The 26265-nt window shown below is 52.6% G+C and overlaps 13 protein-coding genes across 13 annotated transcripts; 5 read left to right on the forward strand and 8 right to left on the reverse strand.

The window, feature by feature from the left end:
- Positions 1 to 355: 355 nt before the first annotated feature.
- PV05_02079 (uncharacterized protein) lies at positions 356 to 2468 on the reverse strand. Its single transcript, XM_013467156.1, has 2 exons — positions 2197 to 2468; positions 356 to 2062 (listed from the first exon to the last, which is right to left on the reverse strand). Exons 1-2 carry the CDS (start codon positions 2293 to 2295, stop codon positions 1025 to 1027), a joined length of 1137 nt encoding a protein of 378 aa, XP_013322610.1. The 5' UTR covers positions 2296 to 2468; the 3' UTR covers positions 356 to 1024.
- A 443-nt stretch (positions 2469 to 2911) lies between these two features.
- Positions 2912 to 4274, reverse strand: PV05_02080 (uncharacterized protein; the record flags this gene model as incomplete). Its single annotated transcript, XM_013467157.1, has 2 exons — positions 2912 to 3936; positions 3989 to 4274. 2 exons carry the CDS (start codon positions 4272 to 4274, stop codon positions 2912 to 2914), a joined length of 1311 nt encoding a protein of 436 aa, XP_013322611.1.
- A 940-nt stretch (positions 4275 to 5214) lies between these two features.
- Positions 5215 to 6330, reverse strand: PV05_02081 (uncharacterized protein; the record flags this gene model as incomplete). The annotated part of the gene is made up of 2 exons (XM_013467158.1): positions 5215 to 5824; positions 5870 to 6330. 2 exons carry the CDS (start codon positions 6328 to 6330, stop codon positions 5215 to 5217), a joined length of 1071 nt encoding a protein of 356 aa, XP_013322612.1.
- Positions 6331 to 6548: 218 nt separating this feature from the next.
- Positions 6549 to 8240, forward strand: PV05_02082 (uncharacterized protein). Its single transcript, XM_013467159.1, has one exon. The coding sequence runs from the start codon at positions 6789 to 6791 to the stop codon at positions 8055 to 8057; it is 1269 nt and encodes a 422-aa protein (XP_013322613.1). The 5' UTR covers positions 6549 to 6788; the 3' UTR covers positions 8058 to 8240.
- A 150-nt stretch (positions 8241 to 8390) lies between these two features.
- PV05_02083 (uncharacterized protein) lies at positions 8391 to 11916 on the forward strand. Its single transcript, XM_013467160.1, has 5 exons — positions 8391 to 9180; positions 9245 to 9387; positions 9460 to 9694; positions 9747 to 9856; positions 10040 to 11916. The coding sequence occupies exons 1-5, from the start codon at positions 8593 to 8595 to the stop codon at positions 10773 to 10775; spliced, it is 1812 nt and encodes a 603-aa protein (XP_013322614.1). The 5' UTR covers positions 8391 to 8592; the 3' UTR covers positions 10776 to 11916.
- PV05_02084 (uncharacterized protein) lies at positions 10866 to 13566 on the reverse strand (the record flags this gene model as incomplete). The annotated part of the gene is made up of 1 exon (XM_013467161.1): positions 10866 to 13566. One exon carries the CDS (start codon positions 13564 to 13566, stop codon positions 10990 to 10992), a length of 2577 nt encoding a protein of 858 aa, XP_013322615.1. The 3' UTR covers positions 10866 to 10989.
- Positions 13567 to 13849: 283 nt separating this feature from the next.
- Positions 13850 to 15353, reverse strand: PV05_02085 (uncharacterized protein; the record flags this gene model as incomplete). The annotated part of the gene is made up of 5 exons (XM_013467162.1): positions 13850 to 14156; positions 14241 to 14743; positions 14804 to 14916; positions 14989 to 15118; positions 15171 to 15353. 5 exons carry the CDS (start codon positions 15351 to 15353, stop codon positions 13850 to 13852), a joined length of 1236 nt encoding a protein of 411 aa, XP_013322616.1.
- A 276-nt stretch (positions 15354 to 15629) lies between these two features.
- Positions 15630 to 16190, forward strand: PV05_02086 (uncharacterized protein; the record flags this gene model as incomplete). Its single annotated transcript, XM_013467163.1, has 1 exon — positions 15630 to 16190. One exon carries the CDS (start codon positions 15630 to 15632, stop codon positions 16188 to 16190), a length of 561 nt encoding a protein of 186 aa, XP_013322617.1.
- A 120-nt stretch (positions 16191 to 16310) lies between these two features.
- PV05_02087 (uncharacterized protein) lies at positions 16311 to 16739 on the forward strand (the record flags this gene model as incomplete). The annotated part of the gene is made up of 2 exons (XM_013467164.1): positions 16311 to 16612; positions 16667 to 16739. The coding sequence occupies 2 exons, from the start codon at positions 16311 to 16313 to the stop codon at positions 16737 to 16739; spliced, it is 375 nt and encodes a 124-aa protein (XP_013322618.1).
- Positions 16740 to 17194: 455 nt separating this feature from the next.
- On the reverse strand, positions 17195 to 17897 carry PV05_02088 (uncharacterized protein). The gene has a single exon (XM_013467165.1). It carries the CDS (start codon positions 17789 to 17791, stop codon positions 17336 to 17338), a length of 456 nt encoding a protein of 151 aa, XP_013322619.1. The 5' UTR covers positions 17792 to 17897; the 3' UTR covers positions 17195 to 17335.
- A 215-nt stretch (positions 17898 to 18112) lies between these two features.
- On the reverse strand, positions 18113 to 20356 carry PV05_02089 (uncharacterized protein; the record flags this gene model as incomplete). The annotated part of the gene is made up of 5 exons (XM_013467166.1): positions 18113 to 18820; positions 18868 to 19305; positions 19352 to 19687; positions 19734 to 19796; positions 19844 to 20356. The coding sequence occupies 5 exons, from the start codon at positions 20354 to 20356 to the stop codon at positions 18227 to 18229; spliced, it is 1944 nt and encodes a 647-aa protein (XP_013322620.1). The 3' UTR covers positions 18113 to 18226.
- Positions 20357 to 21684: 1328 nt separating this feature from the next.
- Positions 21685 to 23761, forward strand: PV05_02090 (uncharacterized protein; the record flags this gene model as incomplete). The annotated part of the gene is made up of 8 exons (XM_013467167.1): positions 21685 to 22035; positions 22089 to 22299; positions 22386 to 22398; positions 22451 to 22522; positions 22585 to 22769; positions 22822 to 23258; positions 23333 to 23611; positions 23663 to 23761. The coding sequence occupies 8 exons, from the start codon at positions 21685 to 21687 to the stop codon at positions 23681 to 23683; spliced, it is 1569 nt and encodes a 522-aa protein (XP_013322621.1). The 3' UTR covers positions 23684 to 23761.
- A 349-nt stretch (positions 23762 to 24110) lies between these two features.
- PV05_02091 (isocitrate lyase) lies at positions 24111 to 26143 on the reverse strand (the record flags this gene model as incomplete). Its single annotated transcript, XM_013467168.1, has 5 exons — positions 24111 to 25156; positions 25224 to 25333; positions 25413 to 25734; positions 25805 to 25985; positions 26034 to 26143. 5 exons carry the CDS (start codon positions 26141 to 26143, stop codon positions 24149 to 24151), a joined length of 1731 nt encoding a protein of 576 aa, XP_013322622.1. The 3' UTR covers positions 24111 to 24148.
- Positions 26144 to 26265: the final 122 nt, after the last annotated feature.

The following is a 26265-nucleotide window of genomic DNA, read 5'->3' on the forward strand; positions in this document are numbered from 1 at the left end:
TCGTCTTTACGCTGGCCAATGCTATGGCGCCGCAGTGTAGCTAATTTCAACTTTTTGAGAGCCTGAGTTACGACAGCCTAAGCGTAATGTGAGGTAAGCGAGGTTGCTTTGCGTCCAAATTGTCTGATCCCAACGATACGGTTGTCGGTTGAGCACAGTTGAGGTTGAAGGAAAGAGTCCGCGAGCCGGGGGAGACCACAGGGCGGCATCACCCTATTCCCAACAGGGGTGAGCTTGTCACATGATGCATTAGGCCAGCCTGGGAATAGCCCAGTTGGCACACCTCTTCTCTTGCCCCGCGCTCTCTTGTACATACTTACTCGTCTTTTCCATCGTGTCAGAGACGACCATACAAACAATCAATGTGCTATTGTAGCCACCAATCCCTTTTCCCTTCTTATTGATGCCGTCCTATTCAGAGCTGGGTGTCGATTTACCTCGTCTTGGCCGCAGTAGATGAAACGCGCCGCACCTATGAAATCATCTTCAAGACAGGCTACTTTCAACCGGGAAGAAAAAAGAACAAGGGTTCCAAGACGCCGCAGAATGACTTTTACTGCAGTAGACCTGCTGTAAGCTGCCACTCAACTGCCACTTAATGTTGGCCGTAGCTTTGGTGAGAGCATAGCCTGATCTTCATGTTTCAGCACCGAGCCTTGTACGGTATCCCCTCTCTCAGCCTCCATTGTTGTCGTTAGCATTTACAAGTCGTCCGGGCCCCATTTCGACTGTGCCCAGCCTGGTTGAGCTCCTGTCAATAGTCAGTTCCGCCACCGGACTTGCTCATTGTTCGTCAGTGGGTAAGGACCATGGTTGGGATGCGGCTTCGGCCTGATTCGAGGTCGAGGACTTCCTCTAGTTGCCGCAAAGTGCAAGCTGCCTGGATCAGCCAAACGCCTCCCCAACTCTTTCGCCAGCAAGGATGAGCCATTGGGCTGCAGGCAGCATACAAAGCACTAGAAGGAATGGTCGTCCTTCCACACTGTCTTCGTGTGCAGAGGGCGAGGTAATGTGGAGACCTCAGTCAGCCAATCTTTTCGATTTTCAGCACGCCTTTCTCCTTTTTACCATCCTCTCCTTCGAGAGCAATAAAATCCCCTTTCTCCAGCCGCCGTATCCACCTAGTAGATTCTCCTCTGGCCAGAATGAAGGTGAGTCTTGCACTTGCTGACTCCATAGCTTTGAAGGCCGCACCCGGAAGAGGGGTATATGTCCATCGTCCGAAAGCCCAGTTCAAAACGTACAAGCTCTGGCCCTCTGTGTCCACGGCAATGCCTGGCTTCTGCTCACCGGTGGAGTCAGGTGGTGGTTTTGACGACAGCACAAGTCCTTTGATGCGGTAGACCTCGTCTTTCGGCGCTGACAGGAGCAAGTCTTCGAATGAATCGAGCACGACACCCTGTGGAGGCTTTGACGTGTCTTGATTGTGCAATACGACACTGAGGACCTCGACTTCTTCTTGGTGATGCGTGTGTGGATGTTCATGGCTGTCAAGATGGTCGTGGGCGTGTTCTTCGTTGATCTCGATGGCTCCGCGTAATCCTTGTGCACGCACCATAGCGCCGTCAATGCCCATGATGAGCTCAACGTCGACCCAACCTTTGTCACTCTTCACCCACGCGACCTGGACATCGAGATCGCCCACACGGTCCAGTGCATCATCAAATTTTCGTTCATCGACGAGTTCCCATTTGTTGAACACAATTAGGTCGGTATACTTGGCTTGCATTTTTGCGGTGTAGCTCGTATCATCATAGCCCTGCCAGTTCTCGACGTCGATGACGCTGATGACACCATCGAGCGAGAATGTGCCCGGATGTTCTCGGCCTACCCGATTGACCTCCATCGCTAGGGTGGCAGGAAATGCTGAGCCAGACGTCTCGATGATGATTCTGCTCGGGTGTACAGAATCTCGAAGTTGGAAAAGAGCATCACTGAGCTGACCGACCAGGTTGCAACAGATGCAGCCGTTGAGGAGTTCCTGAACGCCTGATATGGAGGCTGAGCCCGCAAGTTGAGAGTCGACAGCAACATCGCCGAATTCATTCTTCAGGAGGGCGAGCTAAGCTCCGTCAGCATGATACTTGGTACCTGGGAATATTTTGTCTCGGACTATTCCGCTGAACTCAACACACACTTCGGACGCGCAGTATCTCCTGACTGTGAAAATGGCAATCATGCAGCGGATGGCCTTACCTTGTAGTCTTTGGGCAGCTGGGGGATAAGGTTGAGGATGAGAGTTGTTTTCCCAGCACCCAGGAAGCCAGTTATGATTGTGACGGGTGTGGGTGCCATCTTAGGGGAAGGACTTCAAATCGTCCTTTATCAGTCGCGACAGAGTGCGGAAAGCAGCGTATACCAAACGAATGAAGAAGCTTGACTAGCAGGAAGCGATGATTGGCAACGAGGTGAGGAAGTAGTTGCTTATAAGCGAGTATGGATGGATAAGGTGAAAGTCCACAGACAAGTGCTCAAGAATGGTGGGCAGTTGACATTGAGGTTCGTTGAAGTCGCTGGAGGAAAGCTCGCTGGAAATTGTGGACTCAACACGTGATATGATACAATGCAGGCTGTCTTAGGGACGAGCTTTAAACGTGTAGCAGCAAGTACAGCGATTTATAGGATGTCTAGGAGGATATGTATGTGCTGATTAGAGACCACAGGCGAGGCTTGCCCCGAAGTGGCGAGCAATGACTTGATAACATGTAGAAATGTCTATGTGAATTGAATCATCCCTGCTACAGGGAGAGTAGTGTCTGATAAACAACTGGTGTGCTAAATGTCGAAAAGAGCGTGTGACAACAGTAAAGAAATGTTTCTAGATCCAAGAGTCCTGACTTGAGCCGGGCTTCCAACAGGATTTCCCAAAGTCATATCGATGCCATCCTCGTCGGAGTATAGTCTTTCTTTTTCAATATCCAAGCAGTGCGGAGGCCCCAGGCTCACTGGAAATGTAGACCACTTCGTGATCGTCGTTGTACCCATTGAACTTGGTAGCTGAGCATTTGGTATAGGCACCCATGTTCTCGAAGAACAGCCAGTCCCCGATGTTGATGACTCCCGGTAAGTAGATCTGGTCGGTGATGACGTCGATTCCATCACAGGTGGGCCCCCAAATGGAGTACTCAACCATTTCATCGGCAGCCGCTGCAGCGGAGAGGATTTGAGGAATCGGATGTTGATGGTCGAAGATGATGTTGGAGAAGTTGCCGTAAACACCATCGTTCAAATAGAGCATGTATGCGTTTTCGCCTTCATTGTCACCCGCGACTTCACGCCTGGCAATGACGTTGGTAGCCAGTGTGAACGCATTGGAAGTGTAGTATCGGCCTGGCTCTCCGATAACACGTACGTGAGACGGAAAATGTTCCTCGAGAGCTTCATGCAGATTCCCAGCAAACATCTCGAAGGTCTCGTCGACGAAGCCGCCACCGACATCAAGTAATTTGAGATCGTAGCCGAGCTCGGCTGCCTGGTCGAAGACGAACCGGGCGTCCATGACCGCCTTCCCAAAGGAATTCGGATCACTAGCTCCAGACCCGACATGGAAGCTGACGCCAACGATGTTCAACTCGAGGTCCTTCGCCAACCTAAGCAAGTCCTTCGCATCGTGCAAGCTTGCACCATATTTGGCGCTGAGGCGGCACAAGCTGGTCGAATCATCCGTCAAAATTCGGAGGACTAATTCGGCTTCAGGATAGCAGTCCTTGATCTTCCGCAGTTCGTCGGAATTGTCAAAGGTCATCAGCGTGACCCCGACCTTTCGAGCATGCCGGAGGTATGATTTTGTTTTGCAAGGTTGAGCATAGATGATGCGGCTAGGTGCTACGCCAAGACCAAGCACCATGTCAATCTCAGCCCTAGACGCACAATCGAAGCCGGTGCCCAATTTTGCCAGCAAACGAAGCACTTCTGTGTCTGGGTTGCATTTGACCGCTATTGAACAATTAGCTCAGGTATAAGACTGGCGATCGCATGTGAGACTCACCATAGAACGGCTTGACACGAGCCAGATTGATTTTCCAGCGCAGGTGCTGGCGGTAGACCTCGCCTAGATCGGCCACATAGAATGCATCTTCCTCGCCGGGCTCACAAGTATCAACATTGACACGAGCAATGTGTTCGTGGAGAACCTTTTTGATTAAGGCCTTGGAGGCAAAGCCAGTCACATCGGATTCGACGCCATGATTGTTGTCGAGATAATCGACTTTATTGTCATTCAAGACAGTGGTTTCTTGGTGGTCAATGGCAATAGCAGAAGGTGCCATAACCATGCACACTTAAATGTTAGGGTGGTTTTCTGGATTCCGCTCCTCTGGGGATCTGGCTTTGCCTCACTGACTCTCCCTCACGAGGAGGAAGAACCTCGAGTGACGACCTATGCGGCAGCTGAAATTGGGGAGACTGTTCGCTGGGGGTTTCAAACTGAAAAGCAGAAAGCGGGAGTGCCGTGTGAGAGTTCAGCAGGAGGTGGACGAGTGTTGAGAATATGTCGGTGTTTGCAAGATGATGCAGTTTGAAAGCGCAGGGCAAACGATGTCGCTGCCGTGGTATTGGCTGCCTTTGGGATGCCAAAGGCAAGTAAATTAGAGGACTGGATGATCTGTATCTTGATTAGACACAGATGATGGCGGGTGATCCCAATGAAGGTGAGTTGGAAAGGTGGTGAAAGGAAGAGCTCTGTGGTGTTGATAAGGGAAATTTTTTATTTTACTGACGACAGTTTGGACAGTTTGGTGGGGGGCAATTTATTCCGCAATTCTCGGAAGGCGATCGATCGAGGCCCCAGCAAAAAATCCAAGAACCCGTCCTTGCGGTGAATCAGAATTACAATGCCATCTGACATGTCATTGTGAATCAGCGCTAAATCTGCAGTGTCATTTGTGGCATTGGATTGGCCTTGCACGGCTCTGCTCGTCTTTGTTCCGTTCCCCGCTGAAAGGCTGAGTTTTCACCACCCACAAGACGCGGTGATCCGAGTAAGAGTGAGTGAGGCCCAGTGTGCGCGGGAATTTTCCATGTCACGTGACATATACGTGGCGACGTGGAAGCCCTAACGCTGCCTCGGCCGTGGTCCGTCTAGCCGAAGACTTTCCCGCAGACCGCCGTTGAAGGGGGGGCGGGGGGCGGCCCTGGGGAGGCAACATAGCTGAGACAGATGCTGTGTCGTTTCTCCGAGCGGGATCGTCCGATGGAGCAGAGGAAGACATAACTTCAGCCCGACTTTGGCGGCGGTCGGAATGTGTAAGTGTAGAATTCAGTCATGGGAGGCTCCGTGTCTTGCTCAGTAATTGTGTGAGGTAGAGGGATGTTGAGCGTCTCGGCAATATCGAAGTTGGTTTGTTGCATTCGTTCAAAGAAGATGGTGTCGGCTTCGTGTCGTCGTTTGAACCCGACCAGAACCAGCACATTCGGTGTACGAGTGGCCAACTGCCTCAGAGTCTCTACCAGATGAACGCTGCTGTCAGGATTGTAGATGCAATCCGAAACCAAGATGAGATCGTAATTCGCATTGGAACTATCATCAAGACTTGAAGCCCAGTCCAAAACCTCTGCTTTGATCGTAGACCCGGCCAATGGCGAAGCACACTGTAAATTGCTTGCCAGAATCTCCTGAGCATCATCCAAGTCGGTAAGGAGCATGTCGCATTTGACAAGCTGAGCAAGAGCAACGCCAACAATGCCACAGCCAGCCCCTAGTTCCAGCACCCGCAAGCGTCTTACCTTGCTGGACTTCATGAGAGCAGCAAGTTTGGTCACGCCCTTTGTTGACGTGGGCGACAGGGCTTGGGTAAAATACATTAGAAACCCTAAACCAGCATCCCTTTGAACCATTACTAGTCAAACTAACTTCAGCGGGGATACATACCAGATATGTCGCGCGATACTGTCGCCGGTTTCCTCCCACATGCGAACTCGGCTTTTGTTGGGCAACATGAGCTGCCGCTCCACGATGGGCTCAGTCCGGTGTTTGTCAGATAGAGGAAAGGTCACACTCCAAACATCGAGGATATTGGGCACGTCAAACGCTGCCAGGGTAGAGGTTGTTGCCGGGGTCGTCACATGAAGCCGTACAGATCTTGACGTATACTTGCCAGGACAGTTGACAATGACTTTGAGGGCCCTGGCCATAGCCTGCCACTTGACGGTTTGAGAATGAAGCACCCCATACGGACGATTAGCTTCTACAACCTCGACAAGAAGATCAGCATCCAGCGGGTACAGAGCGTCGCCTAAGTCTGTGGTGACTGCAACCACTGCTGAGATGTCGATTGTCTTCTTGCCAACATCCGTCTGTGGAGTGCGTAAGAATCGAACGTAATGAACCATGACCGCAGTGGTAGATTGTGAGATGACTGAAGAGCGTGGAAAGGGTGGAGAGATGGTTTGGGATCAGCTGGACTTTTGTCTAGCCAGCGAGGCAGGGTGAAGCGATCCGGAGAAATGTGTTTCCCCGGTTCCGACTGTGACTGGCTTTCTGGCCTTGCTGGGCACGGAGAGGACGGCTCACCAGGCTGATGTTATTCAACTGTCATTCCAACGCTGCGGCTGGAGGATCCACGAGTATCCCGCCCACTCGCCTGAACCCCAGACAATCGCATACCGCACCTGGTCTGCCCTTCCCTACTCCCTACCCTCCTTACCACAAGCCTGACTTGCAATTGTTTCCAACAATACCTCTTCTCAAGCATGGCAAATGCCACACTGGAGCGCATCGATTCAGCGCCTCGGTCCAATCCCTTCTATAGTGCAAACACGCCAAAAGCCGCCCCCTTCAGCCTCCCAACATGAACAACCCCGAGTTTCGACAGACCCTTCAACACATCACTCACAATCTCGAGACAGCGAACCAGGCAGCTCAAGAGAACATCTATACCTTTGCCCAACTCTACATTGATCCTTGCCTGTCCGGAGTCAAGTCCTGCATCTACGACTGCACCGCTCCATGTTTTCCGAATAGAGAAGACAACTTGCGCCGGAAAAGAGGGAGGTCGCAGGGCAGGGCCGAATACAATTTTGACTTCTATGATGCCTGGGATGACGATGAAGCACTCGCGGAGGGCTCTACGGCCTGGGGCAATGATGAGCTCGACAGTCTGCTGGCCGGGCAAGGGGCGCGATCAGATCAGCCGAAACGACCACGAGCAATGAGTTACGGTTCTCGAGGACGACGGAAGACGACCGTAATACAAGGAGACTCCGGTCAGGATCCCACTATAATCCCTAGCTCGTCATATCTGGGTTTCTTGGAACGATTGCCTTGGAAGATTGGCGTACGAAAATTGCGATACAAGCCTTCGGCGGCGGACCTACAAGAGAATCCCGGAGGCAACAGAATACGAGATGCCGAAGTTGAGCCTCTGATTGAAGAACATGACGAAGACGATAACACATGGAAGAAGGGACACGGCCGAACTAGGAGCGACACCAACGCTTCGCGATCGACCACAAATTCACTTAGCTCTAGGGGAGATTTGATCATGAGTGACGAGGAGGACGATGCCGTTCCCATCGACGACGAATTTGCCTCCGTCATGCTAGCTCGCCGATCCACCAATCAAGGCTCAACTGAGGATCACAGCAGCGGCAAGACAAGGACACCCAGTGGAAAACGCCCAGGAGCCTCTCGCAGGTCGACCAGAACAGCGTCTTCCAAATCCCTGAAGAGCCCTAGCATGCAAAGCCCCAGGTCAACCTCACAAAGGAGTCTTGCACCCATGTCACCAACCCCGGTCAGAGAGCATCCCGTGACGCCTACAATGCTGGATCTCAGACGCCAGGAGGAAGAAATTGCACGGGAGGAAGAGTTGGAAATCAAGCAGAAACGAGAAGCCGCCCATCGGCTAGCCGTGCAACGAGGGCTAAGTTCAGGAGATGTCAAGCATTCGCCAGATAATGAAGCGGATGTGTCAACAATGGAGGACGAGGGCACCACTGCTGACCCCCAAAACGGGATCCAAGAAAGCGACTCGATACTCTCGGAGCCACAGTCCAGAACTGAAGAGCCTGCAGAGCAATCCGAACCGACCGCAGCAGATGGAAACGATCCGACTTAATGAGAGGATAGCATTACGACGCGCAAAGGACCATAGCGGGTTGGCATATGGGCGGCGGGCTCTCGCGCTTTAGCTGATTACGACCTAATGACTGCAGCGGAATGAATTTTGTGTATGTGCTGAGGCGAGATATACTCATACCTAGACTGTACAGCTGTGTATTATTATTGTGAAATCCTCGCATTTATCCATCCACGTCTGTACTCTGTGCTGGGACAGGATCCTACTTGATCTGATATTTATATGCGCCATTTAGGAAATTACCTCTCCTTATCATTGCAGGGTCCGGAGCGGGACCGGCCTATCTGTGGCTGGCCGACCAATATCACTCCGCCTGCGACACCACGACCTGCGCAGCACTCATTTCTTTTCCCCTTCTCTTCCAACTCCCATGTTCAACAATGCGCTGTCGTAGCAGGTCTCATCGGACAGCGATTGATTCTGCCGCAGCTGGGAATATGAACTCGTAAGGCCCGATCTGCCTGATCTATCTAGACGAACTTCCTTATGCCGAGCACCCTCACCCTCACCCGCCATGACGAAGCCTCCTACTACCTTTCGCATTGACATGGATGACAAGAAGTCTTGGAGTCCCGAGTCCTCGACCGACCCGTCCGCCTACGAGGGCGATATGCACCAGGTCAAAAGAACATTTACACGGCGGCTCACCGAGAGCTTCAAACGAGACCCGAATGCGAGCGTCACACGATCCTCCTTCAGCGCTGCCGACCACCATCACCACGCGTACGATGCAGAAGCCGCCGCACAGGCGACTGCCTTCTCACCGTTGCTACGTCGACTAAAAGGCCGACATCTCCAAATGATCGCCATCGGCGGTAGCATAGGCACGGGGCTGTTCGTAGGCAGCGGGAAAGCGCTGGCTTATGGAGGTCCCGCATCACTCTTGCTCGCATTCAGCCTGACGGGCGTCATGCTGTATTGTACAGTGCAAGCGCTGGGAGAACTGGCCGTGCTGTTCCCAGTCGCTGGCTCTTTCGCCGCCTATTCGACACGATTCCTCGATCCAGCATGGGGGTTTGCCATGGGTTGGAACTACGCGATGCAATGGCTGGTGGTCCTGCCGTTGGAAATAGTGTCCGCTTCCATCACAGTCGACTACTGGGTATGTTTTGACCCTCTGGGTGCTCTACAGGTCAATGAAATCTGACGGCGCACAAAAAATCCAGGTTCACAATGTCGGACTCAACGCTGCATGGGTCTCCGTCTTCCTCGTCATGATTTGTCTTATCAACTTCTTCGGCGTCAAAGCCTACGGCGAGGCGGAATTCGTCTTCTCTATCATCAAGGTCACGGCTGTGATAGGATATATGTACGAACCCGACCCTGTGCTTGTGTTCTTTCGATTCGGGTCGTGAATACTCCGTACTGACTCTGTGACCAGCCTCTTGGGCGTCCTCATCAACATCATGGGTGGTGTCGATAGCCAGGGCCGGCCAGATGGAAGCTACATGGGTTTCCGTCTGTGGCACCACCCGGGAGCCTTTCACAATAGTTTCAAAGGCCTTTGCAGCACTTTCGTCACCGCGGCCTTCGCCTTTGCAGGGACGGAGCTTGTCGGTCTGGCTGCCGCAGAGACAGAAAATCCCAGAAAGACGCTACCGACCGCTATCAAGCAGGTCAGTCGCATCTTTCCCTTTGATTGACATCCATAGTTAACAAGCAGCACAGGTCTTCTGGCGTATCACCCTCTTCTATGTCGTCAGTCTACTGATTGTCGGCACTCTCGTTCCCTACGACGACCCCCGGCTTCTTAATGGCCGGAGCAGCGCTGATTCCAAGTATGTCGCCTTCTTTCCTTTTCTCGACCCATGTCCACGACCACTTTCTCTTCTTTGGACCAGTACCTCGCTGCGTTGGAATCATGCTATTTTCCTCTCAGCGTCAGCCCAAGTCTTCTGCCCCCTGCCCCCCCCCCTCCTTTTTTTTTTCCCAGGCACCGACTAACCCGTTCATCTATGCAGAGCATCACCGTTTGTAATCTCGATCCAAAACGCCGGCATCTCCGTCCTCCCTTCGGTCATGAACGTGGTCATCATGATCTCCGTCCTGTCCGTCGGCAACTCATCCATCTACGGCTCCTCACGCACTCTGGCCGCGCTCGCCGAACAGCGCCAAGCCCCGTCTTTCCTGGCCTACATCGACCGCAAGGGCCGGCCCCTGTACGCCATCATCATCGCCTCGGTGCTGGGCCTGCTCGCCTTCCTCGCCGCCTCGCACAAGCAGCAAGACGCATTCAACTGGATGCTGGCGCTCTCGGGCCTCTCCTCCATCTTCACCTGGGGCAGCATATGCCTCGCGCACATCCGCTTCCGCAAGGCCTGGGCCCTACAAGGCCACACGCTCGACGAACTCGCGTTCCGCAGCCCCGTGGGCGTCGTGGGGTCTTGGGTCGGCCTGATTTTCAATATCCTCGTGTTGATCGCGCAGTTCTGGACCGGTTTCAGGCCCGTCGGGTACGCCAGCGACTCGCCGAGTTATCTCGTCATCAACTTTTTCCAGGCGTATCTGGCCGCGCCCGTTGTCATCGTCATGTACGTCGGCTACAAGCTGTACATGAGGACGAGTATCATCAGGGCGAGGGACATGGATGTTTTCACCGGCAAGCGAGAAATGAATATCAAAACTCTCCTTGCCGAAGAAAGGGCCGACAGGCTGAATTGGCCGACGTGGAAGAAGATTTACAAATTCTTTTGCTGAGTACCGTATGGAGTTGCTGTGGAGGGTGGCGTTCTGTTTCCCACAGGATGTACGGATTTCCGGGACACGAATATGACCCTGATGAGTATGATATTTTATGGGTTCGTACAGCGAGCAGATCGGGTCTGGCACGAAGGACGCGTGGCCGGAATCCTATTATATTCAATGACAAAACAACTGCCGTTACTGCCATGTTTCCATGTTTCAATCTCGGTCACCTTGAACTCCTACCCCCTTTGATCGAGGCGATCGCACTCCTCCTATGGGCACTTTCGGCAAACAGCGCCCTGATCAGATCGACCACCTCATCGGCCGAAAATTCCAAGCTCAACTCGCCCTCGGTCCATAGATACTTGATATCCACCAGCGAGCTCTCCAGGATATTGATCAGATACTGAAACTTGAGCCAATTCGTGACGTACACAGCTGTCATCGGGACGGGGTCGTGTTTCTGCTCTTCCGCGCTAGGCGGCGACGAGAGGAACAGATCGTCCAGTGAAGCGATCTGTTGACAAAAGGCCGTCAATCGGCGTGACTCGGGCTCCGATATATCTTCCATTTCCTCGATCGAGTCAATGACTTTGCCGATGACCATAGTCACCAGCGAGCCGATACTCTGCATCAGCGCGGACGTGGAGAGGATTGGTCTCCAGGTTATGTGGAGAGCGCGAATCCGGTCGACCACGGCCGACACGGCGTTTTCAATTTCTTGCGAGTAGGGGAACTGCGTGCACGACGTGAAGCCTTGTGCGCCTTCGAGGAGATCCCAGACAATGAGTCGTTGGGTTTCCATTTCCTTTGAATATGCAAGCCGGGCAAATTTCTCCATTGCTTTGACGTCGGAGTCAACGTTGGGCATCCTACCGTCCACGCTCATGCCGCGCAGGCGTTCGGCAATGTACAGTGAGTCGTTGTACCGGTGGATGTCGGTCAGAGAAGGTGATGACCCGTAGTAACTTGGTGCCGTGGCGCGGAACATTGCCAGAGCTAATGTGGGAAGAGCAAGTAGACCCCTCGATGCTGACGACGAGTTGAGTCCGTCGTGCCCAGTTTCGAGGATAGTCTGGGCGTCAGATATGTCTTTGCCTATGATCTGGACCAGGTGGTCCGGAATATCGGTAATGCTGTAGAGTTCGGTCAGGGTGACTTCCTGCTCCTCCTGTTTTGTGTCTTTGGCGCCGTTCGGTTGTTTGTGGTCGTCCTTGGTTGGTGGCTCCGACTTGGTCTCAAGAGGACTGTCATCACCCCAGCCCCATGCGTCACCACCATCTTCCTCGTCGGGATTTGTCAAGGCACCATCCTTATCCTCATCATTTGCTTTGGCATTACTCTCGGTATCGTCTTCGTCATCGAAGCCCCATCCGCTAGCGTCTTCATCTTCTTCTGCCTCTGCCAATTCTTTACTTGCCTGCTTCTCTTTGTTGTCATCATCCCAATTTACGTCCCAATCATTTGTTTCTCCCTCTGCTTCGCTGCCGTGCTCTTCCGTTCTCGTGGGCATGGTTTGTCGTTCAACCCTCTCTACCTGCCGCAGGGTCCCCTTAGAAGCCACAAATGCCTTGCGAACAGCGTCAAGCGTGGCTGCCTTGCGCTTGTTCAGCCAAGCACGTGGAATGTCCTCGATCCAATCTTGAAGCTGCTTCTGTCCCTCCCATTGCAATGACTCGAGCTCTTTCAATAGTCTTATCACTCGTGCTTGCAGGTCGTCGAGTCCATCAAGCATCGTGAGATCCGTGGGCAGCCCAGGATTGAGCCAATCATTAACCAAAAGCGTCATCAAATCAGACATGATTGCCTTTGCCGCTGCTAAGCGTATCGTGCTGGCAACTGACGACTGCAAAAATTTCAGAAAAGCCAGGACGAAGTCCAATGCCGTCTCTGTAGAAGATCCTTCCCTACCGAGTTGGATTCTGATACTACTGTCTCCCACCTCGTAGGTTGTCATTCTCAACCGACTCGATTGCCTTAGCGGTTGCAGTACAAAGGCTTTGAGCTTGTCCTTCAAAGGCTCGAGCGAGTCATGTGAGTCGCCCAGCTGGTCCAGAGCTCGGAGCAGAACGCCTGAATTGGTCGCTGAGCCATCGAGTTCATCTGGCCGAACGCTGATGCAAGCTTCGTCTTGATCTCTGTGGATAGAGATCTGAAGATTCAACTTCGTTTCCAGTTGCACCCTAGCCTTCAGCCGTAATTCATCCCTCAAGTCCCTGAGGATCGTAGACGTCCTAGATTTCAGGGTGTTCTTTGTCTTCTTATCCAGCTCTTGAATCTTCGCAGCAGCCGCACAGGGATCGCCTTTCAACAAACAATCTTCCACTTCCCGCAGTGCTTCTGTGGCAGCATTTGCAGAGTCTAGCTCTTTCCTCAGCGTTTCTGTAAAGCCAATCTCTGCTTCCAGAAGCTCGACTTTCCGCTCATAGTCGGTGGCTTCGTCTCGTAACGCCTGAACATGCTGGTGTTCCTCGACTATGCGTTTCGACTCTTCCTTACACCGTGCAATATCTTCTTGGACCTTTTTGGCTTGTGCAATCCACTGATCAACATCTCCGGCATCATCTTTGCTTGTGGCTTTGATCTCCTCACTGATCTCGCTTCGAGTCTTGGAGATACGTTCGAGCAGTAAGGGGATGGTTTCGGCGGACAATTCGGAGGTCAGCAGTTGTTCGGATTGTGGAAAGGTGCCATCTGCAATGGCTTCGCATATGGCAGCCGATTCAGCCTCATCGGGCATGTCTTTGGGATATGTCGACCTGAATGTGATCGTGTACGGGTGAATCTCAAACGTGTTGGCCATGAACGCGGGAGACTTTGAAATGACATCAAAGCAGGCGCCGTGACAAGGCTGTAGTTACAAGGCTACGGATGCAAGGCTGCGCACCAAAATTCCTGACAACATCCTTCCTGCTCGAAACTTACCATTACGCATGACTTGGACGATGATCTTGCAAATGAATTCATAATCTGCAACTGAGGTACTCATTCTATGTTGCTGTTGCTAAAACTCTGTCGCGACTTTGCGATGCTATATCGTCCACGCCACAAGTCTTGGATGAATTCACTGCGACATCTCCCGCCACTCAGGCCAGTTCAGCTTCAATTACTGCTTGATCAAAATGACTGTAAGTCCAGACACCGTTGACCTTCAAGCCAGCATTCTCGAGTAATGCTTTCCATTGACTCTCCGATCTCTCGCCAGCCGCGTAGAACGACATCATTTCCCAATCAAGAGCGATCAACGTCGAACCAGCAGCCTTATCTGGGAGCACGAAATCCCATATAAGAAGCTTTGAGTAGTCCTTCTTCATGGCTGCAGCAAGCTGTCTCAGTATTAGTCGCGACCGGTCGTCTGGGTAATCATGGATGATGCTGTGGAGGAAGTATACCCTGGCACCTGTTTGTTGTCAGAACAATTGTGACGGCAAAGCTGACTACCCTGTTTGAAGACTACGATACACAGTGGCATTGCACTCGCCTTGTACCGGCTGTGGGGTGTTGAAGTCATGGGCCATGGAGTGTATACCAGGTCCCAAGCTACCCTGAGGTATTGAGTCAATGACCTCTGCACGATCCTGCAAGACCAGGCGGCCCGGGAAGCTGTCGAAGGGATGCCTCGCGAGGAACTTTGTCAGATCGTGCCCTTTGCTGCCTCCAACGTCGACAAGAAATACTGCCTCATCGCCGCCAGCAGCACCTTCTATTAGTCTCTCCTTGACGGGATAGAACCCAAGATTGTCATCAGACCAATGCGGCCGATCGAGCATCCAAGTCGCCATCATGCTGGCAAGCCCTTGCTCTGGACCATGTTGAATGAGCAGATCTATCATATGTGTCTTTCCCTTGACGCCGTACGCATGTTGAGCTGGTGTATCGAGACCGTTTGTCGGGCTTGTGTAGCCATGCTGCCTGAAAAACTCGGCGGTCTTCAAGTTCATGGGTATGCACACATCATGCCTGCTTGCCCACAAGGCGAGCTCTGTCAGCCAACGTCGATCAGTTGTGTCTGCATCTGAAACCACCCACATCAATTTAACACTGTCTTTGAACAGCTGTTGTGTCATGGCTTGAGCAAATGGATTTGTCACATAGCAATCTGCGTCGATTTCGCGAACCGAGCCCATTGCAGCAAGAAGTTTCATTGTCCGTCCTGGCCGTTCAACTTGTGTCAGCATGAGGAGCAGGGTCGATGCATTCAACGCCAATAAAAGGAAGGCCAGACCAACCAGCCATGGCTCCGCTGAGCACGCTGCTGCAAGCTGGGCGCTACTCTTTGGAGAGCTTTGTTCCGCCACAAGGTGATCAAAGAGCCGCATGTCGACAGCCATACGTAGGGCTGCCAGATGGCTGGGCTATACAAGGTCAGAAATCCAACCTTGTCCAACAACGTTACTCCAGACCGACCTCGACCCATGTCAGCCTCACGACCGCCTCACTAGGAGTCTCGAGGCTCGAGGCGAGTGACCGACAGGCCTCAATTGCGGCTTCCCGTGCCTTCGAATTCCCGGAGGAGAATGACTCCACATTCTGGTGCACATCCTTCAAAAGCTTCGAAACCATGTCCATGTCAGCATCGGGATAAGCCATGGCGACTGTTGAAAGAATTGGCGGCAAGTTCTTTGGAAGACCAGGATGATTGGGTGCTCCTTACCATCGGCAAAAGCAAGGTGACAATGCATACATGAAGAGATAATGTGCTGACTAGTGCAAAGGGAGCATGGTCCTTCGGGGATGCACGGATGGAGGGGGAAGGGCCTCGGGCCGGCGCTCACCCGTCCAACCTTTAGAGGCGGGGACTCTCGACGTATCTTGTTTCAACACTCCCCGGCCTCTGACGGACTCTTGACATGACTTCCCTATCCAATGTACATTGCTGGTTCGATGGCTGCAAACAACGGGGACGCCGCCAATCGCCTGGCTGCAGACGAGCAGTTTGAAGACGAAGCATACGACTCCCCGTCATCTACGACTTCAACAAGCTATGTGACTTCAATCCAGTCGTACATCCGCGAAGGTATAGAAGAGAATGGTCGGAAGTATCCAGCCTACGGCAGAAATCTGTATGGGCTGCCCATCGATGAGGAAGAGCAAGAACGCAATGAAGTACAGCATACCAAATTCAAACTCATCATCGGCGATCGGCTACATCTTGCCCCAGTCCGGCAATTACCGAGCAACATTCTCGACTTGGGTACAGGCTCTGGAATCTGGGCGATAGAGGCCGCCGATAAATACGAGTCGGCCATTGTCACCGGTGTGGACATTGCTCCCGTACAGCCTACGTGGATTCCGGCCAACTGCAAATTTGAGGTTTTGGATATTGAAGACAATTGGATGTTCGCTGAAAACAGCTTCGACTACATCCATGCTCGCGAGCTCATCATGGCGATACGGGACTGGGACCGGCTGATCAAACAGGCGTAGGACCACCTTAGGCCTGGAGCTTACTTGGAACTTGGCGGGACATATGCCACTCCAACATCAGACGACGGCTCACTTCGTCCGGACATGTACCTGAAGGAAGTCGAGAGGCTGTTCTTCGAGATGGCCGAAGCCATGAACGCTTCATTGCACGCTCCCATTTCGTGGAAAGAGAAGATGCAGCGTGCCGGCTTTGTCGATGTGGAACAAAACATCTTCAAAGTGCCGCAAGGGATATGGCCGAAAGACAAGCGGCTCAAGGAACTCGGCGCCTTTGAGGATTTCAGTCTCGTCCACGGACTTGACGCCTACCTGTTGCGAGGATACACGACCATACTAGGTGGAGATCCTGACGAATTGAAGTTCATCATCGCACAAACCAAGAAAGAACTTCTGAACCCAGAGATGCACACTTACGTTTACTAGTAGGTCTCGAGTCTTAGGGTATGCCAACAAGGCTCGCCACTAATGGATTCTAGTTACAATGTCTATGGGCGAAAAACCCGAGGTTGGGGACGGAGTGCCTTGATACGACACGACAGATTCGGCTGAAATTCACAGCAACGATCTCAGCCCGAGCTCGCGCAAGAGCTCTTGACAGGTAATACTGTCACCTAAATGGGAGAGCCGGAGCCACCGCGCTGTTGCACGCCCGAACTCTGTCGCATCACCAGATGTGTGGAATCCAGTCCCCATCAGTTGACCTCAGCCAGGTGCAACGGTGAATGCCAACACATCGGCCTCGAAAAGCATCGACCACGGGCATCCAGACATGACAGCAGCCAGTCAGGACTTCATGCATAGCCAGAAGCAGCACGACAGCTCCCTCCGATTGAGCAGGACGACGTCGATGAAGCGCTAGAACACCGAATGGTTGATTCGAAATCGACCGAGAAGTAATATCGTATCCAAGAAGCTTGAGGTTTCCATTCCTCGATCCTCTCAGGGCATAACGTGCGGCCTTTTCAACAGACATGCTTGCCAAATCAGGGGGTGACTTGAGCAGGAAACACGGGAAGCAATATCTCTGTTCCGCGACAATACACCATCAGCACAATGCTACTGATATTGGATCGCCGGTTTGAAATCATAACAAGAAGAGATGATGAGACGACTTCGCACACATACTCGTAGCCAGCTTACCCTAGCTAGCTGAACCGATAGACAACATCCTCAAACTTATCCGCAGCAAAGACATAAAACCACTTCAACTCGCCATCCCCGACATTCCTAATCCCGTGCTCTGCATTGCCGGGAATGAACACGGCACTGCCCTGGCGCACCTCGCTCTCGACGCCGTCGATCGTGACAACCCCACGACCCTCGGTGACGTAGTATATCTCGGCCTGCTCGTGGCGGTGCGCGCAGAGATGCCCCGTCCGAGGCGGACAGGTGGCTAACCCGGCGGTCAGTGAATTCGTCGGTGTCGTCGATGAGGAGAATAATGTCTGCCATGTCAGATCCCCTCGCGACGGTGATGGCGCTGAGGCGTTGTTGTCGTTGGGGAACGTTTCAGGGGCGCGGCTGGTCAGAGATTCGGCGGAGATGACCACTGGAGAAGTGGAATTAGTACGAGTAGCTGCTTGATCGGTTCCGGACGCCATTTCTGGTGAGTCTGGATGATACGGATTTTGTATGTCTAGACAGGCTATCTTGGGTCGATTCAGAGGTGAAAAGGAGTGTAGGCCGTTGGAATGGCAGATGTTCCTACACCATTATCTTCGAGAGGATATGGAAAGTTTTGAACGGATTGGATAGCCGTGACGTGTGAAGCTGGGAAAACACTTCCGTTCTGAGCCAAAGTACGAGGATAGCGGATTCCTGGAGAAAGTGGGGGCAACTTTGCAGTATCAAGCATTCTTGATGAACAATGAATGGCTTCTTATGTACAGTGCATACAACAGCCTGTCCCAAAGCTGCCAACACCGGCCTCGAATCACGCGGTATATACCCGGCTCAGATTGCGCCTGCTCGAACCTGTCTTTGCCCTCCAAGGGCGGCTAACCATGTCCTAATCACCATCATCAAAGGTCTAGATGTCAGTACATTTCGTACCCAGAGAGGCTTCCAGGAAACTCCAGAGTCTGGCCGGAAGGGAGGGCGACAAGATGATTGCCAGCTGAGTCACCCGGCATGTAAGGACTCGGGAATTGATACAAAGGCAAGCTGTTGGCGAAGAATGCTTGACTCGGTGTTGGCAGACCAGTAGCAGAAAGATCGAGTTTGTCTCCCATACCGACATATATGTCCGCGAGAACATCCTCGTCTCGGGGAAAGTCTTCGCTGACCATCTCCTCGATCATTCGGATGATCTCCTGATTCAGCACTAATGACTTGACATGAGGTAGCCTCGACTGGATCTGTTCTGCGGCCTCATAACTGATGCATGTTGTCGCTCGCTCTCTAGTAACCACGTCGCTTTCCGCCAGTGGTATGTCGGTCGCTAGCAGCTCGAAGATATCTGAAAGATCCTTTGTGCTCTCCCATCTTTCGGTTATGATAGCGAGATTATTTGAACAGGCCCTGATTGCTTCGAAGACGTGCTTGGAATTGTATGCTTCCGTCCTGAACTTCGGCGGAGTCGCCCAAAGACAATATAGAATTGTGATTCCGATCGAGAACTGACTGATAAGCTGGAGCATGTCAGTGTGATCCTGCGCAAGTGGCTCGATCCACTTACCCCTAGCATTGGGTGAGGAATGGTTCGATAGCCTTGAAACTTGCGAAAGATCAGGATCGTCTGAGTGCTTGCTTTCATGGACCAGTCACCCGCTGGACCACGGACGTTGGACTTTGTAGGTATGTGAAGGTAGAGAAGACAATGATTGTAAACGATTAGAATCCATCGCTCATCCGTAGGACTCTTGCTGTCTGAGTCTGCAGCCTCCTGGAGTTGAGACTTCCAATGCTCGAGCTTTGTTAGAATATAAGATCTCCAGTCCGACAAGGAGTCGAAGGTCATGGCGAAGTCGGCCCTCATGGTAACATTAAGAATTTCAGACTGAATTTGGAAACATCGTTCTCGATGCAAGGCCGACGAAACAGAAGTGTATGTAGTGGGAGAATTGGAGGCGAAGGAGCCATCCAAAAGAGCCGAGTCGTCCATGTTGTCGAAGAGCTTCTCCAGTCAGCCGTGTTCAGTGACTGAGGTGCACTACGCCTACCGGGACAGTAATGTTGTCATCCGCAATGGAAAATGGTAGTCGCAACACACCACAAGCCAGGCGGTCCAGACCGTATGCAACCCAAAATGCTCTTCGCCGCATCTGTACCTCCATGCGCGTTTCAGCATCCAACGCTTTTGGTTCGGAATCGGCCAAGTGAAACTGAGCAACAATGCAGTAGCGGACGGCAGAGGAGATCATGAGAGCAATTTGCTCCGTCGACGGTGAGAACAGAGCATGTAGAGACATCATAAGATGCGCTTGAACATGTAGCAAGCGACTTGGTTGTCGAAGAACGGCAGGTAGGTGGTTGTTGACCGCTTGGTCGTAGAAGTTCTAGATCTGTCAGCGCAACTAACTCACTCTCCATCAGACCTCATACCTGCGAAGTGTAGGACACGCTCAGAGGGTTTTTGGGATCAAGCAGCAGACTGACGGCGAAGAGCTTTTCCATCAGCAAAGGGATCCAGAATGGAGGACGATAGTAGCTACCATGTTTACAAAAAAGCCTTGCCATAGATCTCTGTGATCTTGTTCAGTTGATCTTCTCTTCCAGGCCAAATGCCACCCATAGAAAACATTCTTCAAGAGGAAGGGCCATCTCCTATTGGCATTGTCGAAGTAGACATTGACGAGGTGATCCTCGACTTGAGTGGGAATTGAGTCCGGCCATATTGCCAGTTGGTTCAAGTAATGCTCCAGAGGGACCGACCGTGAATCCCGAGTCTCACGTTGTACCGCGGGTAGACTGACCAGTATACCAGGAATACTACTGCCACTGTTGACGAGAGGCTGTAAAGATAAATCGCGGTCTTTCTGAAAAGCATGTGGTGATGCTGCCGACGCGTGACTGCTCTGAGACCGGGTAGTCTGCGCTGGCGAGGAGTCGTTGCCATGAAACTGTGCCGCAGAACAAGTCGTGTCGAGCACCTGAGGATGTCCATGGGAATGAGAAGGAGCGACTACGGAATGTGTTGATGTCGATTGATGATGGATCGAGGGCATGTCCGCGGCTGCGACCTCCAGGGAAGACTGTGCACGTAATTCTTGCCTGTTACCTTCCTGAGGGGGTCGTCCATTCTCATATCGAGGCCTGTCTTCTGCCAAAGAAGAATCATCTGCTTGCGACGGAGCTTCAGATGGAATGAGGCGCTCGAGTTGACCTAGGCGTTGTTCTAAAGATTGCACATAGCTACATGCCATCGACCATGATAAGCAGCTATGGACAAATTGCCATCAAGACTTACTCTGCCTTATATCGCGTTCGCGAAAGCGTTGGTTCAGTCGGTGAGCATTCTGTATCAGGATTGGCATCGTAACTTGCGGTAGCCGGGCAGAGAGAGGCATACCTTCGTTGGCATTCCTGCAATTGGAGCATGGATTCTCACCATCACCATCGCACTTACATGTCAGTCCTGACGCGATAGGACACAAAGTGCGCAATCTACCTTTTGTTTACGGTGACGGCATCTCTTGCAGGCCAATACCCTCTGCCGCTTAGCTGGGTGCAGAGAGTGATTATCTTGCGCATAGGTGTGCTCGACGGTCCTGGAGATCCCGACAGCTTGTGCGTTTTGAACGATGGGTATTGTATTGGATCGGTTGAGGAGGTCGCCAAACATGGTAGCCAGGGCCCATTACCATCAGCAGCTTTCGGACTATGCTAGGTGCATCTGAACCAAGTCGAAGGAATCGGGGAGTCGAGAGTGCGATACCCATCGCGTGCCACGTTGGTGACATGATATTGATGCCGTGTAGGCGGAGACCGTTGATAATGGGAACATCGCCCATTGGTGCCCATAAGCGGGGGAAGAGGTGTTGAGGCCCGGAACAGCCTGGATACGATAACAACACGCACCACACGGCACGCACATGGGCACAACGGGACTCATCGCGATCATTGATGGGGCTCACTAGGCCATCATGGGCTCACCAGGGCTATCGTAGCGCATATTGAGCAGCGCCCGGAGTTGGACGACGACAGCAATACAACAACCATTGACAGTCTACATTTCGGCCTCGACAACGGCCTGACAACAGATACGGATATCACTACTCCGTATGAACGGTGCTGATAAGGCTTCATTGCAAGGTCATCACCTCTATCCCGCTTGTCTTATCATACCATGATCCAGCCCTGAGCAGATTGGTGTTCTAGTTGCGCCCCGCTCCTCTCCCTTGTTATCGGACTTTGGTCGCCCGATGAGCTCTTGAGGATAGACCTCGAGGATGGCAAGGTCCTAACTCGCCTTCGACCAAGACCAGAATGGATAAAATGCTCGGGAGAACCATGCCACCTGCATCTACATCACCAAAATATTCCTGGTACCACCATGGAGAAGATCGAGCCCATATCATCTACGGGACAGCGATCCCAGCCCGAATCCCACAACGATGTTGGCGAAGTCTACGATTTGAGTACCAAACATCACCAGCACGATCTCGCCAAAGAAGATGTCGCCGCTGAACTCGCCGAGATGTTTCAGGGCGGTGAGGGCTACACCTCGCGGGAGGTATGGCGACTTCGATGGAAGCTGGACATACGATTGATACCGATCCTCTGGTTCAATGTTCTGCTGCCTGCCATGGACAAAGTCAGCCACGCAACTGCCGCTCTCTACGGTCTGAAGACGGATCTCCATCTCGTCGGGGATCAGTACTCATGGATTGGCAGTGTCTTTTACGTGAGCCATCCTTCCGATCCCAATGGGGCAGACTTGCTAATCTTTTGTTACAGTTCGGCTACATGGTCTGGTGTTTCCCAGCTGGCGGGCTGCTACAAAAGCTTCCCATTGCGAAGACCATGTCCGTTGCCATGATGCTATGGGGCGTGCTGCTGATCGGATCGGGTTTCGTCAACTCCTTCTCGCAACTCATGGCATGCCGCTTTCTGCTCGGTTTGCTTGAGGCACCAATCGTCCCAGGCAATATGCTGGTCCTCTCAATGTGTAAGTCTGAGTAATTCCTCACTCCAGCACGAGTCTTATGCCTCTTTCCTCTCGAGAACAACGAACAGCTTGCTGACGGTTTGTAGGGTACACACGATCGTAAGTGCTATCAAAGGGACAACACGAAATGGTTGACTAAACTCTTGCTTAGGGAGCAATCGTTGCGCTACGGGCTGATGTACACTGGGCTCTCAACATGCTTTACTGGCCCTATCGGCTATGCGTGAGTCAACGCTGGACAACGAAGTTCGCGGCCATACATATTGACAGTCTTTCACCATGCAGGATCGGATTCATCAAAACAGATAACTTCCATGTCTGGCAGAGCTTCTTCTGGATCTGTGGAGCCATGACATTCGCCTATGGAATTGTGGTTGGCATCTTCCTTCCTGACAACCCGGTCAAAGCCAAGTTCATAAATGAAAGAGAGAAGGCCATCGCTATCGACCGGGTGCGAGTTAATCAGACCGGTAAGCCGACTCCCAGTCTTGACTGGTCGTTAGCACTGACTGTCATTCCAAGGCATCGAGAATAAGACGTTCAAAAGGGAGCAATTCATTGAAGCCCTCCTCGACATCCGTGTCTGGCTCATGTTTCTGTTCAACATCTGGATCAGCATTCCCAACGGCGGTCTCACGAACTTTTCGCCCTTGATCGTGAAGGGTTTAGGCTACACCTCACAACGTTCTGCCCTCCTCACCATCCCGAACGGCATCGTCCAGACTGCATCCAGCTACATCTGCAACGGCGGAGTCTTCCTTGCCGCCAAATACCTTCCCCAGTACCACCTTCGCGGGGCGTTCATGATGTTTGGCATCATCGTCGGACTCATCGCTGCCGTCTTCCTGTACACGCTCCCTCTGACGGCATATCACAGCCGTCTTGCCGCCATGTACTTGTCCTTTTTCTACCTAGGTCCATACATCGTGGGCCTGAGTGTTGTTGGAGCGAACACTGCGGTAAGTCTGGCTTTCAGTCGGATCCTTTGAGTATTTCATTCCCTCCGGGGATATACTAAGATGTCTTTCTGCAGGGCCACACCAAAAAGGTCACCGTCAACGCCATGATGTTCATCTCCTACTGCGTGTCGAACATCGTCTCTCCACAATTCTTCAAGACGAACCAAGCGCCGCTGTATCCTCTTGGTTTCGGGGCTATTTTGGGATCGTACATTCTCTCTCTGATCACCATCAGCATTTACATGTTCCTATGCTGGTGGGAGAACAAACGTCGCAACGCGCGAGATGCTGCCGCCAACGAGGTTGTGCACCAAGACACCGATTTCAAGGATCTGACCGATAAGCAGAACTTGGTATGTACATGCATATCCTTCACATGAATCTCCTGTCTAAACAATGCATAGCACTTCCGATACATTTGGTAATCGAGAAAGAGTGAAGGCTCTGATATACCTAGTGATTGAAAATGGAGCGCCCCGTAAATTGCGGCTCTTCAGTTGATGGTGGTTCTTGTTTGTAGATAGCTCTCATTTCTGTTTCACTTCGGTGTACTGGAAAAACAATACGGATTCCTTGAAGCCAGACTCGCCAGTTCTTGTGCTACCGGCGGGTTGGTTGTCTTCGCATGCGTAGAGCTGCTACAAATCTCTGCCGATTGGCGGATATTGAGTCAACACGGTAGTTTCTCTTTCGCCCTGCTGTTGAGTTATTGTGATGTTGTACACACATTTATCTAGATACGAAGCAAGTGCGGACAGTGAAGACAAAGGTTCTCTCTTTTCTTGACGCGAGGAGTCGAGTAAGAGCAATGCGCGTTTCATGATATCGTTAGGAGGCCGCCAATGGTAGCTCGTGGGGGTGAATTCTCGCATGCGCATTCGATGTCTAGTCTACCCAAATCTATTGACCTTGGGACCCTTGACGACGCCCTCGCCCATCAACAAACCTTTCTGGACGCCGTCAATGCCCATGGTCGCCGTCTCCAACAGCGCATCCGCCAAATACGCGCCGGAGAACTTGAACCTGGCATACCCAGAGTCCTTGTCTTTGTCCTGTTCTCCATCCTCGCAGTCCCCTCTTGCGTCCGTCCTGGCCGTCAAGCCAGGGTAACTAGTGCCCAACTCCCTGGCCTGGACGACGTTCAGATATGCCGCAAGACCGCCCTTTTGCCAAAGCTTTGAGAAGTCCTCGACGGCACGCCGCTGGCCCTGAAGCGCCCAGATGGGCTGCACGTGCCACACGATGCCGTATCTCCTGGAACTGGTCCAGGGGAACTCCTTGACTTCTTCCGCCGTCCAGCCTGCTTTCAACCAGTCGAAGCCGCCGGTGTACCCGAAGCCGAACTTGCGATCCGGGTGCACGGCACGAACGGCATTGTGGAACGCGTCGATGTCGGAGGGAATGGGGTAGTCCATGCGCGCCCAGGTGACTTCTCCCAGATTTGCGGCGAGCAGGGCGCGGCCGATGACGGCGTCGACGGTCGGCGCGAAGCGATACGACCCCTCGGGTGTGCGGGCGAGGTCCCAGTCGAAGAAGAGTGTCGAGTAAACGTCTTTGGGGAGATGCTGAGCGGCCAGGGCCCGGCGGTCCTTGAGGGAGAGTGCCGATGCTGATCCTGCTGAACAAGGATTCTGCACGGCGGCTTTGTACGCGGCAACACTGTCTGGGGATGATGCGGCATGCGTAGCGACGGCGTCATCGAAAGTCTTGAGTTCTGCCGAGGCGATCCAGTCCTTTTGCCCTTGGAGGTAGTCGGCGCCGCTGGCAAGAGCGTGAGATAGGACAGAGGTAAGCGGTTCGACCGGCTTGGTCGCGCCCAAGACGTATGCGTGGTCGCGGGCGTCGATTACTGAGGTGATATAGCCTGCGTTGTCGGTGTCACAGCGGCACATCAGGATCTGGAATGTATGAGGTTAGGTGTGGTTCCAGTACATGCGTGCACATTCAGACTAAGTTAGGTCTTACAGTTTCAGCGCCCATGATGTCGATTTGCGTCCTTGCAGCCGTCAGACGCGACAGATACTCGCTTGTAGGGATGACGGTTCGGCCTTCGCCGGTGGTGAACTTTTTGGCGCCTTCAACAAAAGCCGAGTCAGTGACTGGTGTACCGCTAACACGTGACTATGGGGATGTGGGGAAGAGAGGCAAGCATACCGATGGCTAGATCGTCGAGGTGGAACATGGCAACACCAGCCTCGACAAAAGCTCTTGTCATCTTCATGGTGTGCGTAAGACCGCCAAACCCCATATCACCGTCGGCCACAATGGGCGTCAGGAAGTCAAAGTTCTCCAAACCTTCCCGTTCGGCCTTGGGACACAGGAAGCGGAATTGTCGCTGCCGTTGGTCCTGCCATTGCTGGGAGCGGAAGATCTTGTTCACCGCAGCAGGGACCGTGTCCCACGGGTAGTCTGCATGGTCCATGCCCGGCTGGCTAACTTGGGAGTATCCGCACAATGCGCCCGAAACGTATATTGTCTTAAGTGTTGTCAGTCAGGCAAGTGCGGGCGGGCGTATGATGAGAAGCGCCAGATGTTGTTGCTCATACCTGCTGGTGCTTGGCCATGACACCCGCCTGCAACGGGTCGGTGCAGCCGAATGTTAGCTCGCAGGTCCCATTCTTCTGATGCTCGTTCATCTGATCCCACAACTTCAGCGCCATGTCGCTGGAGGGGTACTTCTGCTTGATGGAGCTACGAAGCGCGGCAATGCGCTCCGCTGGATACGGCCTTTCAGTCATTAGGTGGATAACCAGACGTGCCAGAGAGAGGTCCTACCGCTTCATTTGGCGCTGCTTGGAGCTTGACGTCCACCACGCCTTGATTGCCGCCACATCCTCGTCGAAGGCCGCTTGTTCAGCATCAAGAGACAATTTGGTTTGGGGCATGATGAAGCTTGCAGAATTCAAAAACGCGATACTTCACAACGACAAGATGTCCAAGAGCCAGAGAGGGAGTTTGAAATCAGCCGAGACCTTCTGGAGAGCTGCTGCCGCTCGTCAAGACTGGA

This window comes from Exophiala xenobiotica (genome assembly GCF_000835505.1).
Source record: "Exophiala xenobiotica strain CBS 118157 unplaced genomic scaffold supercont1.1, whole genome shotgun sequence".
NCBI classification, from domain to species: domain Eukaryota; kingdom Fungi; phylum Ascomycota; class Eurotiomycetes; order Chaetothyriales; family Herpotrichiellaceae; genus Exophiala; species Exophiala xenobiotica.